This window comes from Camelus dromedarius, chromosome 34 (assembly GCF_036321535.1).
Source record: "Camelus dromedarius isolate mCamDro1 chromosome 34, mCamDro1.pat, whole genome shotgun sequence".
NCBI lineage: Eukaryota > Metazoa > Chordata > Mammalia > Artiodactyla > Camelidae > Camelus > Camelus dromedarius.
Genome location: NC_087469.1, coordinates 11,410,841 through 11,422,926, shown reverse-complemented (window position 1 = coordinate 11,422,926; position 12,086 = coordinate 11,410,841). Strand labels below are relative to the sequence as shown.

The 12,086-nt window shown below is 47.9% G+C and overlaps 1 protein-coding gene and 1 long non-coding RNA gene across 2 annotated transcripts in view; one reads left to right on the top strand and one right to left on the bottom strand.

The window, feature by feature from the left end:
* The window catches only part of LOC116150188 (uncharacterized), a 47,177-nt gene extending 37,954 nt beyond the window's left edge, over positions 1-9,223 (top strand). Inside the window, exons 3-5 of the long non-coding RNA XR_004133881.2 lie at positions 216-361; positions 5,521-5,616; positions 8,397-9,223. This is a non-coding gene — a long non-coding RNA (uncharacterized LOC116150188). The remainder of the gene's footprint in view (positions 1-215; positions 362-5,520; positions 5,617-8,396) is intronic.
* TECTA (tectorin alpha) overlaps positions 2,562-12,086 on the bottom strand; it is a 65,759-nt gene continuing 56,234 nt past the window's right edge. The window contains exons 17-23 of the mRNA XM_031443475.2: positions 11,670-11,872; positions 10,611-10,774; positions 9,937-10,185; positions 5,511-5,673; positions 4,294-4,381; positions 3,909-4,025; positions 2,562-3,382 (exon numbers count right to left, since the gene is read on the bottom strand). Of these exons, the coding sequence (XP_031299335.2) occupies positions 3,282-3,382; positions 3,909-4,025; positions 4,294-4,381; positions 5,511-5,673; positions 9,937-10,185; positions 10,611-10,774; positions 11,670-11,872 (1,085 nt within the window). The 3' untranslated portion in view covers positions 2,562-3,281. The remainder of the gene's footprint in view (positions 3,383-3,908; positions 4,026-4,293; positions 4,382-5,510; positions 5,674-9,936; positions 10,186-10,610; positions 10,775-11,669; positions 11,873-12,086) is intronic.

Below are 12,086 nucleotides of genomic sequence, written 5' to 3'. Positions count from 1 at the left end.
CTGAATGCAGTTAGGCACGACTGGCTGGAAGACTGCTTGGCAGCCATCACCACGGGTTTCCAGTTCTCCTCCCTCCCAGGCTCCCAGGAAGTTCGCAGTTCCCTGCTCTCTGAAAGTAGTGACAGCCGTGGAACTTGCTTTGCCCAGTGAGATGGGAACAGAAGTGTTAAATGTCCCTTCTGGGGTGTGGTTCTTTACGCTCTCTCCCCTTGCAGAGGTGAACCCCGAAGCCGTGTGTGGAGCTGGCAGCATCAAAAGATAATGAAGCATCAAGAAACAAATGCTGGAGAGGGTGTGGAGAAAAGGGAGCCCTCAGCTGGTGGGAATGTAGATTGGTGCAGCCGCTATGGAAAACAGTACGGTGAGTCCTCCATAAACTAAAAGTAGAACGACCATATGATCCAGCAATTCCACTTCTGGGTATTTATCCAAAGGGGATGAGAAGACTAACTCAAAAAGATATCTGTACCCCCACATTCACAGCAGCATTATTTACAATAACCAAGATATGGAAACAACCTAAGTGTCCATCGATGGATGACTGGATAAAGAATATATATATATATATATAAATATGAGTGTATATATATGAGTGTGCATATATATGTATATATACACCCACATACATACAATGGAATATTACTCAACTGTAGAAAGAAGGAAGTCCAGCCATTTGCAATAAGATGGATGGGCCTTGAAGGTATTATGCTAGATGAAATAAGTCAGACAGAGAAAAACAAATACAGTATGATCTCACTTATATGTGGAATCTAAAAAAAAAACCCAAATGAAATTATAGATGCATAGAACAGATTGGTGGTTGCCAGAGGCCGGGTGAGACCAGTGAAGAGGGTCAAAAGATAACAGACTTCCAGTTATATAACGAACACGTCCTGGGTGTAAGGTACAGCGCGGTGGCTGTAATCGATAATACTGCATTGCATATTTGAAAGTTGTTAAGAGAGTAGATCTTAAAAGTTCTCATCACAGGAAAAAAATTGTAACTATGTGTGGTAGTGGGTGGAGTCGCTGTGATGATAATTTCCTAGTATATCCACATATCGAATCACTGGGTTGTACACCTGAAACTAATGATGTTCTGTGTCGGTTATCAATAAAAAATGCAGCTCTGACATAGGAACAGCAAAATAAACCCATGGAGGGGGAGTCAGGAGCTCGCAAGCAGAACCACAGAGATTGACACTTGATACAGGATACAGGGGTAAAGGTGGTACCGCAGGTCCTAGGGGAAAGGATAAATTGTTCAATAAATTCTATTGAGAGGAGAAAAGATAATGAAATCTCCATCAGCCTCCCTCCCAGGGTAGCAATAAGGATCAGGGCCCCCTGGCATGAGCAAGAGAAAGACCTTTGTTGTTTAAGCCACAGAGATTCTGGGGGTTCCTCTCATGGCTCCACAACCTAGCCTGTCCTGATGACAGACAAGGATGTCGACCAAGTGAGAAAACCAAAGGCTGAGAATAAAAGTGCAGCAGGAAGGGACTTAATTAAAAATCTAAAAAACAATCATAGTCTTTAATTTAGAAATTTCTAGTGACTTTGATATGAAGATTAATAGAGAGAAGTTACTAAGTATGAAAACATTTCCTCCTTGTATGTTTTTAGTTAAAATTTGTTTAAGGAAATCAAGTAAAAAAAATAATAATAAATGAGGCATTATTGCGTTCAACTCAGAATCTGCCTGATGAAGGCCTAAACCTCAGGTTGTGGAAGTGAGAACAGAGCATGAGCTCTGAACCTGCTGATCTCGAAGTGGGAGAGGGTCCGGAGTTGAGGTTTTCATGTGAAAAAGGAACCCCTGTGTGACATCAGTTTCCATCACGGTGAAGAGGAGGTGCTGTGTCTCACCCAGAACAGATGATTTGATTCCTGAATCCATCTCAGTGCTCAGCATTTTCCCACAAGGTCCTAAGATGCCCGAGTTGAAGCAGATGCATCTTTTTCTCCATCAGTTACCAGCTGTCCTCTTGGCCACACAGCATCTCTGACTGCTAAGCTAGAACTTGCTGACCCTCCCGGTGGGGCTGGGAGAACAAAGCCACTCAGCGCAGACTCAGTCTACACCCTGCGTCTTCAGTGGGATGTGGCGCCTTTCATACGGAAGACAGGAATCGTCCCCGCACCCACGGTCAAGGACGCTAGGATTCCTGCTCAAGTGTTTCCCAGGGTTCCCAGAACAAGACAAAAATGCCATCAGCTTAAGCCCAAAACAACTTCAAAATCAACTTGAAGTTGGATTTACTTTGTTTTTAACCTTAAAAAGAGAGGCACCCCAGGGGTGTATTTACCAGGCCCTCCATTTTGTAGTTAGAGTAAATGTGGGGTTTTCTACCGCGTACAAAGGAGGACACTGCCGGCCTCTCGTCTGCACAGCACCTTAATAAATGCCCTGCTAATGCTCTGTTGGTACAGCAAACAGTCATATAACAAAACACATCAAAGCTCTGGCCAGCAGTGCCCACCTGTTCCAATTGCTGTTGTGGAGGCTTTTTAAAAAAAAAAAATCAGAGCGTGCTATGTAGTGTGCGGAGCTGAACACCGATAAGAATGATTCCAGCCACCGAGGAATGAGAATACTTGAACACAAAGTTTATTGAAGCATAAAACACATGACAAATTATTTGGTTGATTTGTAAAAGAAGAGTTTGGATCTGAGGGGACGGATGTGGGGTGGGTTCCCCAGGGCTGCAAACAACATACGCGGTGGCCACGCGGCCGTGGTGGGGCTGGAGGACGTGAGGGCAGGGAGGGGGTTCGTCACAAACAGGAGGGAGCAACAGAGGCGCAGCAGAGGTCAGGTGCCTCCCAGCGTCGGAGGGATCCCTTAGAGGGAGTCAAACCTTCCAGTCACTGCTCCTCAAAATCCTTCCAACAGGCTTTCTCCTGGTGAAAACTCTGATCCAGAAACAGCATTGATGGAACAGATTTCTCTGGTCAGATCTCCGGTCAGACTTCTTTAACCAGAATTTTTTCCTTTAATAGTTTTTCATGTGAACCAAAGTTTCTAGTGACAACTGTTTGGAAATTTTAGGCAAGATGTATGCTTTCCACAACTGGCTTTTAGAAGCCCCGTTGTGTACTTGGAAAGAGGAGCTTGGCATTTCCCTCTTTTCTGGAACTCTGACCGTTTGGGGCAGGTGGCATCACTTTGAGATAGTGGGCAATTTCCAATAGGTTTTGACTTAAGGGCACACACCTTTTATCCTACAGGGGGTTGAAGTAAGTAAGTCACAGTACTTTACGTAGCAACCTTGAGTTAATTATGAGGTCGTGCCTGATTTATAGACTAAATGCCATAATGAAATCTGGGTCATAATGAGAAGCAGCGTCCACGCTTGAAGTTCAACGGAAGAATTAGAGGCTGTGAACAGAGAGGAACATAGTAAATCCTATGGGAAAAACAAATACCTGCTTGACATGGATCAGACACCTGAGTGGTCTTAAAATGAAGGAATCCACTTTCTTCATTGCTGAGGACCCACTTCATCCAAATGGCCTTGGCTGAGGTAGCAAGGGAGCAGAAATAACCCAACCTTGCGAAGAGCCCTGCTAACTCAGGGGGTGCCAGGGGGACCATGTTCTAAGGCTGCTGTAGGATGTCTTGTTTGTTGGGTCCAACACCCCAGTCCCAGGCACAGCCCAAGGAGACCTGGTGGCCAGATTCAAGGCCAGTGTTTGGTCCTTAAATGACTGGATAACTTTTTTTTTTTAATCAACTTTATCTTTTAGATAAAAGAGCAGGGGCCCAAAGGTTGAAACGAAAAAACCAAAATGGCGTTAGAATTCCTGGGCTGCTTTCCTCATCCTTCCTTCTTAAGTTTTGGACTTCTCAGCGGTCCTGCCCCCCTGCGCCCCAGCCACCAGCCCTGATCGCGAGGCGCGCTCACCTCTGCAGCTCCTGCCGTCCTCCTGCAGGGCTCCCGTCACGCAGCTGCACAGAGGCCCGTCCACCCGGCTCGTGCAAATCTGCTCACACCCTCCGTTGTCCTCACACCAGTCCAGCCCTGAAAAAGAGCCGCCCGCCTGGTTACCTGCCCACAGTCCAACTCGTCAAGTCGTATCTAAGGGCGAGGCCCTTCTAAGGAGGAAAAGAAGAGGAAAAGCCGCTGCTGTTGTGGGTTTTTGATGGACCAGATTTCATTCTGGGAGCGGGCAGTCTTCTCAAACTGGGGTTCCCTAGCTGGAGTCTTCAGGCCCCTCATTCACCGGAAACACACCCAAGAGTTAAGCCCAAGCGTCAGACCCCGCTGTTTTAATCACTGACATACATACTTCTTCTCCTAATGGGTCCCACTGAAATGATCTGTTCTTTAGGCTCTTTGATATAATCTATGGCGATCCTGGAATTTTGCGGGCAGTGCTGAAAGAGAAAACCAGAGGGAAAATTTCACACAATTAAGCTGCTAACTCATTCTTTACCACGTTTCCCCGTCTGAAAGAGGCAGTGGCTCTGGCCGCGGGTACCACAGCAGCTCAGATTAATTAGAACCAATGCATCCTTGATCATTGAGCCCACTGGGACTCGGAGCTTCATGTTGAACAGAATTAAAGATATTCTCCACACTAGAGTTAGAGTCAAAGACGCTCCGTTCCCAGGAATGAGGATCTCGTATCAGATCAGATGGTAACACACACCGCGGCATCTGTAAGGAGCTCTGCCCATCATTCACATCTCGATCCTGCAAACGTGGGAGGGAGCATGAAGCTGGAATGTTAAAGGTTAGGGACCGGGTACCAGTGCAATAGAACCCTAGGGACAGAGCCATACATGATGGGGATGTGGACCTGGCAGGGGAGAGACAATCAGTTTGTCACCTCATCCCACCAGCCCCTCCAGAGAGCGCCTCAGGCCCTGGTGTGGATCTGGAGGACCTGTGGGATAATTCCTGTCTAAAGGACACCTGGATAAAGCGTACCCTGAGCCCAGGAGTTTGCTTCTATCGTGGAGGGGGGCTTGGCCCCACTGCTCACTTCAGAAGCGGGTGGCCTGGCTCCTTGAGACTCTGGTGGAGTGGTTCTCAAACAGGTCCAGTTTTGCCCCCTGGGGGACATTTGGCAATGCCAGGTGACATTTTGGGTGTTGCAAGGGGGGAGGTGGCGCTACTGGCAGTGAGTGGGGCAGAGGCCAGGGATGCTGCTGAACTTCACCCAGTGCACTGGGCCACCCCCACAACAAAGAGGCACTTCGTCCAAAATGTCACTAGTGCCAAAGTTCGAGAAACCCTGGTCTCATGTTACTCCAGGTCGCCATTTTGGAGAGAAGGGAGTAAATGGTCATCATCCTGCCATGCTTTCTCTCTCACTGCCCCACCAAAGATGCCCGCCACTCCTCGGCATCTGAGGGTGGTTCCGGTTCAGCCCGTGCCAGGTGCGGTGAGTCCTAAAGAACTCTGCAGGGCCGCAGACCCTGGCGTTGGTCACCCCCACGCTGGGAAGAGTGGGGCCGTGACAAAAAAAGCTAAGCGTTTCCTTTTCACACTCTCACTTACTACTTTGCAGGAGTACTTTTCTGAGTCACAGAGGGACACTGCGCAGTGAAGATGGACCTCATCGTAATCCCCGATGAACTTAAAGACGGTGACGTGAAAGCGACAGGTGAGGGAGACGCCGTTCTCCTCGATGCCGATGGTGTTGTCTTTAATGTTCTGACACCTGTTCAGAAAAAAGAGGGACTCTCTGCTTCACACTTTCATGTTTCACACAAAGCCGTCACCAAGGGTAACAGTGCCTTTGCATTTGAATGTGACCTCAAGAGCCTGTGGGTTTGTGAGTTATTACGGCTCCCTTACAGTTTCATAGTTTGTTTGAAAAGCATCAAAGAGCATCTCAAATTAGCATCTTAACTGCAAATGAAAAAAAAAATGACTGGAGGGTGGGCACTCCGTTTCCCCACGGGTCACTTTCTCCTGCCTCCCTCTGTGATGCTGTGTTTTCCTGATATGAATTTAACAAACACGAGATGAGTCCTTACTTCTGTACTTTCTTCAGTTAATTATTAATTTGGGGAGGGGCTCCTTTTTCTTTTCTTTTTTTCCTTTTTTAAAAATTGAAGTACAGTCAGTTCACAATGTTGTGTCAATTTCTGGTGTGCAGCATAATGTTTCAGTCATACATAGACATACATATATTCCTTTTCTGGTTCTTTTTCATTATAGGTTACTGCAAGATATTGAATAGAGTCCCCTGTGTATACAGCAGAAACTTGTTGTTTATCTAGTTTAGTAGTAGTATCTGCAATCTCAAGGGGCCCCTTTTTCAAACCCTGTTGGGAAATCTTCCCGCAAGTGAAAGCAGGGGGGAGATGGAGGAGGAAGGAAACGCAGTGGCAGAGGAGCTGAAGGGTTGTTTTGATGGAGGGACCCCGTCTCCGCCACCGCCCTCCGCTCCTGGTGCTTTTGAGCCAATAGGCAATGACTCAGGCGTCCCGCCTCCCTAGTTAGGGTTCCCCGGATCACAGTCTGTTACGCCCCAGGATCTTTTCCCATCATGGCCCTGCACCTGGAGGTCTCCGTACTTCTTCCCACGCTAACGCCTGCTCTTTCTCCAGTGTCAGCCTGTGGCGCCTCCTCCTGGATCAGTGCACCCTGACCAGGCAGGAACTGGTGGCTTTTCTTAGATTTGCCAACAGCACCCTGCTGAGCCCGTGGAGTGCGGGAATCAAGGGGTAATCCTCACTGTGTCTCCAAGACACAGTAAGTGTCTTGTAAGAGCACGAAGTAAGTATTTAAAAATCTCTGTTGGAGGAATCAATGAGTGAATGCGTGACTTCTACTGCCACGGCCAAGGTTGGCCCTTCGCAGCCAAGATGCTCTTTAAAACAATCAAGATAGAAGGTTGCCTTCCCCTGGCCCACAGGAGTGAATCGCTGAGTGATAAGGGAAATAAAATGAGTTAAATAAAATAAAAAAAATAAAATAAAATCGAAGTTACGCTTCAGCAGCCCCACACCTATTATGTTTTGTAATTAGTCTTCAAGGCAATAGCCTCTTAAATGCTTTGAAAGAAACTTCCTTGCCATTCTTTGTCAGTGTTTTCATTCAAATCATCTAAATTGGTTCAAGGATTCTCCAGTCCCACACAGACGATCTTCCCTCTTAACCAGACCCCCAGCTCCCAGAGAGGCGACCTGAGGTTCAAGTGTCAGAAAAGCATGAAGCAGAAGGAAGGCGCTGGGGAGTCAGGACAGGCGGTCTGGGTGCCGCCTTAGCGGGACGACCTAGCCCAGCACCAGAATCCTTCATCCACTGTCAGAAAAAAGCCCTTTCCTCTCTCTGGGCACACGAAGGAAACAGAGAAGTGACCTTTGTGTGCCCAGACCTCTGCGTCACTGGTAGATGGTGGTGGTGTCTCTGCCCCTGCCCCCCACAGCTGGAGAGGAGCAGCTGACCCCCCAAATTCTGACGCAGACCCACTTGGCTGCTCAGCCACTCAGCACTGAGCATGTCTTCCCATCAGTTCTCACTGGAAAAACATACTACCCGCATCCCCCCACGAAAGGTCAGAAGGACCCGTGGATTCAGATTCTCCCATGTGATGAACCGTGAAGACCTTCGTCCGCACCCTGGGGAAGCTGAGGTCTACGAACACGCCCGCTCACTCCCTCTCCCTCGCCTGGTCACCTCTATTAAACACTATTTTAAAAAACGCTAAATGCAACAGCATCCTTCGAAGGAGACAAAAGCCCTACCACCTGGGTTTGCATTTGTCCGGCAGCTCAGATCGTGGCCCTTTTACTCTGGGAAAGGACCGTGGTGGGGGAGGGGAGACACAAGGAGAAACGGAGACCTGTGACCTGAGCCCGAGCATCTGAGCCTGTGAGACACCACGTGGTCCCCAAGTCCTTCCCTCTGCCTCCGGGGAGGCTACAGACCAACTCAGAAAGATGAATGTCTTAATGAGATCTTTGCTGAAAGAAATTCCACAGTATGCCTCAGCAACCCAGGCCACAATCCACCCCTGGCCAGCTACGGGGTTGGTGGGTCCTGGTACCTGAAAGGAGTCTTCCTCGGCCCCTTGCTGGTTTCATTCTTTCATTCAATGGCCTTGGGTGAGCTGTGCACCCGGCCTCTCTGAGCCTGTTCATCTGCAAAATATCCATGTGCTGTATGTCCACCCAGAACCGCACCGTTCTTTTTTGGGGACCCATTCCTTCCCTCCCCAACTTTAAAGCTAATTACAGTGTCCACAGACCTTCCTCACCACCCCACGGATGCGTGCTGACCCAGGCCTGGGATAGGAGCCAAGAAACACTACCCCAAAATCTGACGCCTTGGCACATTGACTATTTTAAACTAAAGGGGTTTGAGAAAATAGCAGAAGCAGGAAGGTCACTCTGACTTCCCCCCACCCCCGACCCTTCTGTCTCCCTGAAACAGGTCACAAAACCCTCACGTGAGTAATACCCTCCCGATGCCCGGAGGAAAGAAGCATCCTTGTCTCCAAAGACAAAGGGGGGCTGAAGAAGAATCTGAACAGTCTGGCTAAGTTCCCCCCAGTTTACTCCAATCACCCCATAATCTTTGACCTGTCATCTCTCTCCACGACTGTCTCTTCATCAAACCGAACGTATCACTACTCAGCTTTAACTGTTCCTTCAGGTCTCCATTTCCTTAGGAAGGCTTCCTTATATTAACTTACAGTAAATAAATTTGTATGCTTTTCTCCTGTTAATCTGTCTTGGTCCATTCAGACTCAGTCAGGAACCCCAAAAGGACTGAGAAAAACTTTGTCCTCCCCAACACCTGGCAATTTAATGCTGCATCTCCTCCAAACAAAGAAGAGGAAATCGTTTCAAGAAAGGCTAATCATATTCCTTCACAGGGGTTCCCTGAATTGGGGTTAGAAGAATATCACTCCTGGTGGTTGCAATGCTGTCAATGCAAGTCCAGGACTGCCAGTGTCTAACGAGGCCAGTGAGAGACAGAGACACAGACAAGGAATAGAGGGAGTTTTGACAGCAGGTGGCTCCCTGGACCCAATCGTCTCTGAAGCCACATCTACTCCTGTGATTTGGTTTTGTAACCATTAACTGCCTTGTTTTTGCACAAACTAGTTTGAAATGGTCTCTACCACTTGTAATAGAAAGGATTTTGATTAATACAGTCATCTCCTTTAAGAAACCTTGTACTGGGGTGATGGAATGTTCCAAAATAGATTATGATGATGGCTGCACTCCTCTGCAAATTTAATAAAAATCATTGAATTTTATACTTAGAGCAAGTACATTTTCTTGTATATAAATTATATGTGCAATAAACCTGTTTAAAAAATCATTGCTGCTTGACAAAATCAGTTAAATGTTTTTTAAAAAATGAAGATAATTATCATTATTGTTGCTTGGTTAATAGTCCGGTTTTTTTTCTTTTTCATTCTTTCATTCAGTAATTTTGTGGTATAACCACTGTGTGTCAGGAAATATACTAGGTTCTGGGTATATACTGCTGCATGTAAAGACACTTGTTTATGGCTTATTTGTTCTAATTCCTTTTAAATTTTGACAGATGCCCTATTCACCAACCTTTACTTACTCTCGCTACATCCTTTTATTTGCAGATAATCCACAATCCCCTTCAAACGGAAATTCAAAGTAGGCAGGACGGAATGCCCTCTTTGGTCGCATTGAGAATAAAGTACTTGGTAGTTAATGCCACATGAATTGGTGATCTGCCACTAAACTGCTGTGTGACCTTAAGCAGGTTGCCTGACCTCTCTAAGCTCCGCCTCCTCATCTATAACACGGGGCTTCTGATATCTCCCTCGTGGGTTGTCATGAGCATTAGACAAGCTCCCGGGTGCAGACAGCTGGCCCTGTAGCTCGTCGACAAAGGTGAGTTCCCATTCCCTTCTCTAAAAAAGGATGTGGCCAAATCGAACCCCACAGGCTCGGAGGCGGTCCTCTACAAGGCGGCCACCCACCCTCCTTCGATGATGAAGTATCGGAGCTTGTCGTTGCTGTCGCGGGAGGGGGTGGCGTAGCATTTGTTCAGCGTCAGGATCAGCTGCGTGGCGTCGGCTCCCACCACGAAGACCCCCACGTAGAGCACGTCTCGCGTCGTCAGCACCACTTCGCCCTGGCGGTAGGGGTGTTTGTAGGAGGCGTTTTTGTAGAGCGCCATCTTGGTGGTGAAGCTGCCTTCCTGGGTTGGAACTGTCAGGTTAATGACACTGCGAGGGAGACAGTCGTGAGTCGGGGGAACCCCCGGCAACGTTACGTATTCCATCACCTACCACTCTCCAAGCTGAAAATGCAGCGGGAAGGCCAGGCAGATAGTAGTAAAGTCTAATGGTACATGTGGCAATTAAAATCAAAATTAAATTAGAAATTCAACTCCTCAGTCCCCCTCTCTCCCCAGCACATTTCAAGTGCTCAGCGTCCACACAGAGCTACCATACTGGACAGTAAGATACAGCACATCTCCATCACTGCAGAAAGTTCTATCGAACAGTGCTGGTCTAAGGCATTCGGGTTCAGAAATATGCATTATTCTCTCCCTCGTGCTTTAAAGACAGATGCTAGCCATCTTGATTATGTTAATCTTAACTGTCAAGAAAAAGACGGAGCAACCCGTGGACCCCATGAGAGTCCCTACCTTAACATAGGCTTCACAACGGCATCCAAGGAAACCTTGATATCCAGCTCGTAAGCGCATGAAAACTCCACACTGATCGTCCTGTCCCTGGTGATGATGTTGCCAGTGTTGTTGGCACTTTCGATCCAAATTGTGTTTTTATACATGATATGAGTGGCATTGGACTGCAGGGCAAAGGGAGGTCAGAAATCATTAAATCTGGGCAGGAGTACGTGGCTTGCATTTCAAATCCATGAGCCTGAGAATGAAGAAATGGCTTCCTTCCATCCACAACCCAGAGGCCAGTATGAATCAGGACGGAACTGGCCTCAGCATTTACTAGGGGAAGAAAAGTATTATAAGGGATGTCAACAGCATCCTTCAGTCTGATAACCTCCAATACCCACAGAGGCTGATTCCATGTACCACTGAGGTCTAACTACAGCCAGCCCCGGGTTACCTGTGGGAGCCCAAGCCGGGACGGCAGGAAGCAGCACCATCCCGAGGTAACAGAAACCTTCTCTTGCAATTATTCGCCACAGGTTCCAAAATGAACACATGCACGTTTCACCATCTTACTCCGTTCACTCCCCGATAAAAGTGTTAATGAACACAGTTTTGAGAAAAAGACAGATCACTGGGAGAAGCAGGAAGAAGAGAGGCGAGATGCTCTGCTGACCTTATACACTGGATGGTCAGACACAAAAAGTTGTGACTTTGCTGTATTTTTGCAGCCAATGGGAAAATGATGTCTGTGGCACCCTTATCCCCTGAAAAAGCTGAGCCTAGCTGTCTTGACCCAGAAGCATGAGAGAGACAACAAGAAACTGTCAACATGCAGGGCAAAGGCTGCCCGTCGATGGCGTAAACCAAGGAAGGAAGCATGTCACTGAGAACGTTTTCAGTCCAGTCAACCACTTTGCAACCAGGGCTGATTCTCCAGCGGTCTTTCTTTTGCTGTTTTCCAACGAGCGTATTTCTAAGCAGAACACCCTGAAGATACCTCAGGGACAGGCGATGTGCAAAACCCCGGAGCTGTCCCCACCACTGGCAGGCGCTCTTCCCGGCCCGGTTTCTCACCTGCACGATGTTTCCGCAGCTCCCTTTGGTGTTGTTGATCTGGAAGGAGATGAAGTCCTCACCCTCGATGCCGGTGCACTGCCTGTCGTTGACGCGCACGCCCTCCCTCTCGAAGCCCAGCTGGAAGAGTTTGCACTTGGATATGGACACTTCCATCTGGGCTGCCTTGCAGGTCACCTCCGCGTCAATGATGTCATGGGAGTCTGTGGGGAACAGTCATTTTGAAACGCAAGCTGGGGGGAGTCCAGCTTGCTGCAGGGGTGGGGCCAGGCACCCCCATTCCCTTTAGAAGAGGCTAACGACCTTCCCACAAAGGCCGCGGCGTATCTGATGAGGCTTTGATCAAAGTAAATGAGTAAATGCCCTCATTCAAAGCGATCGCTTGGGCACTGCCAGGGCCTTTTTTAGAAGATGAAA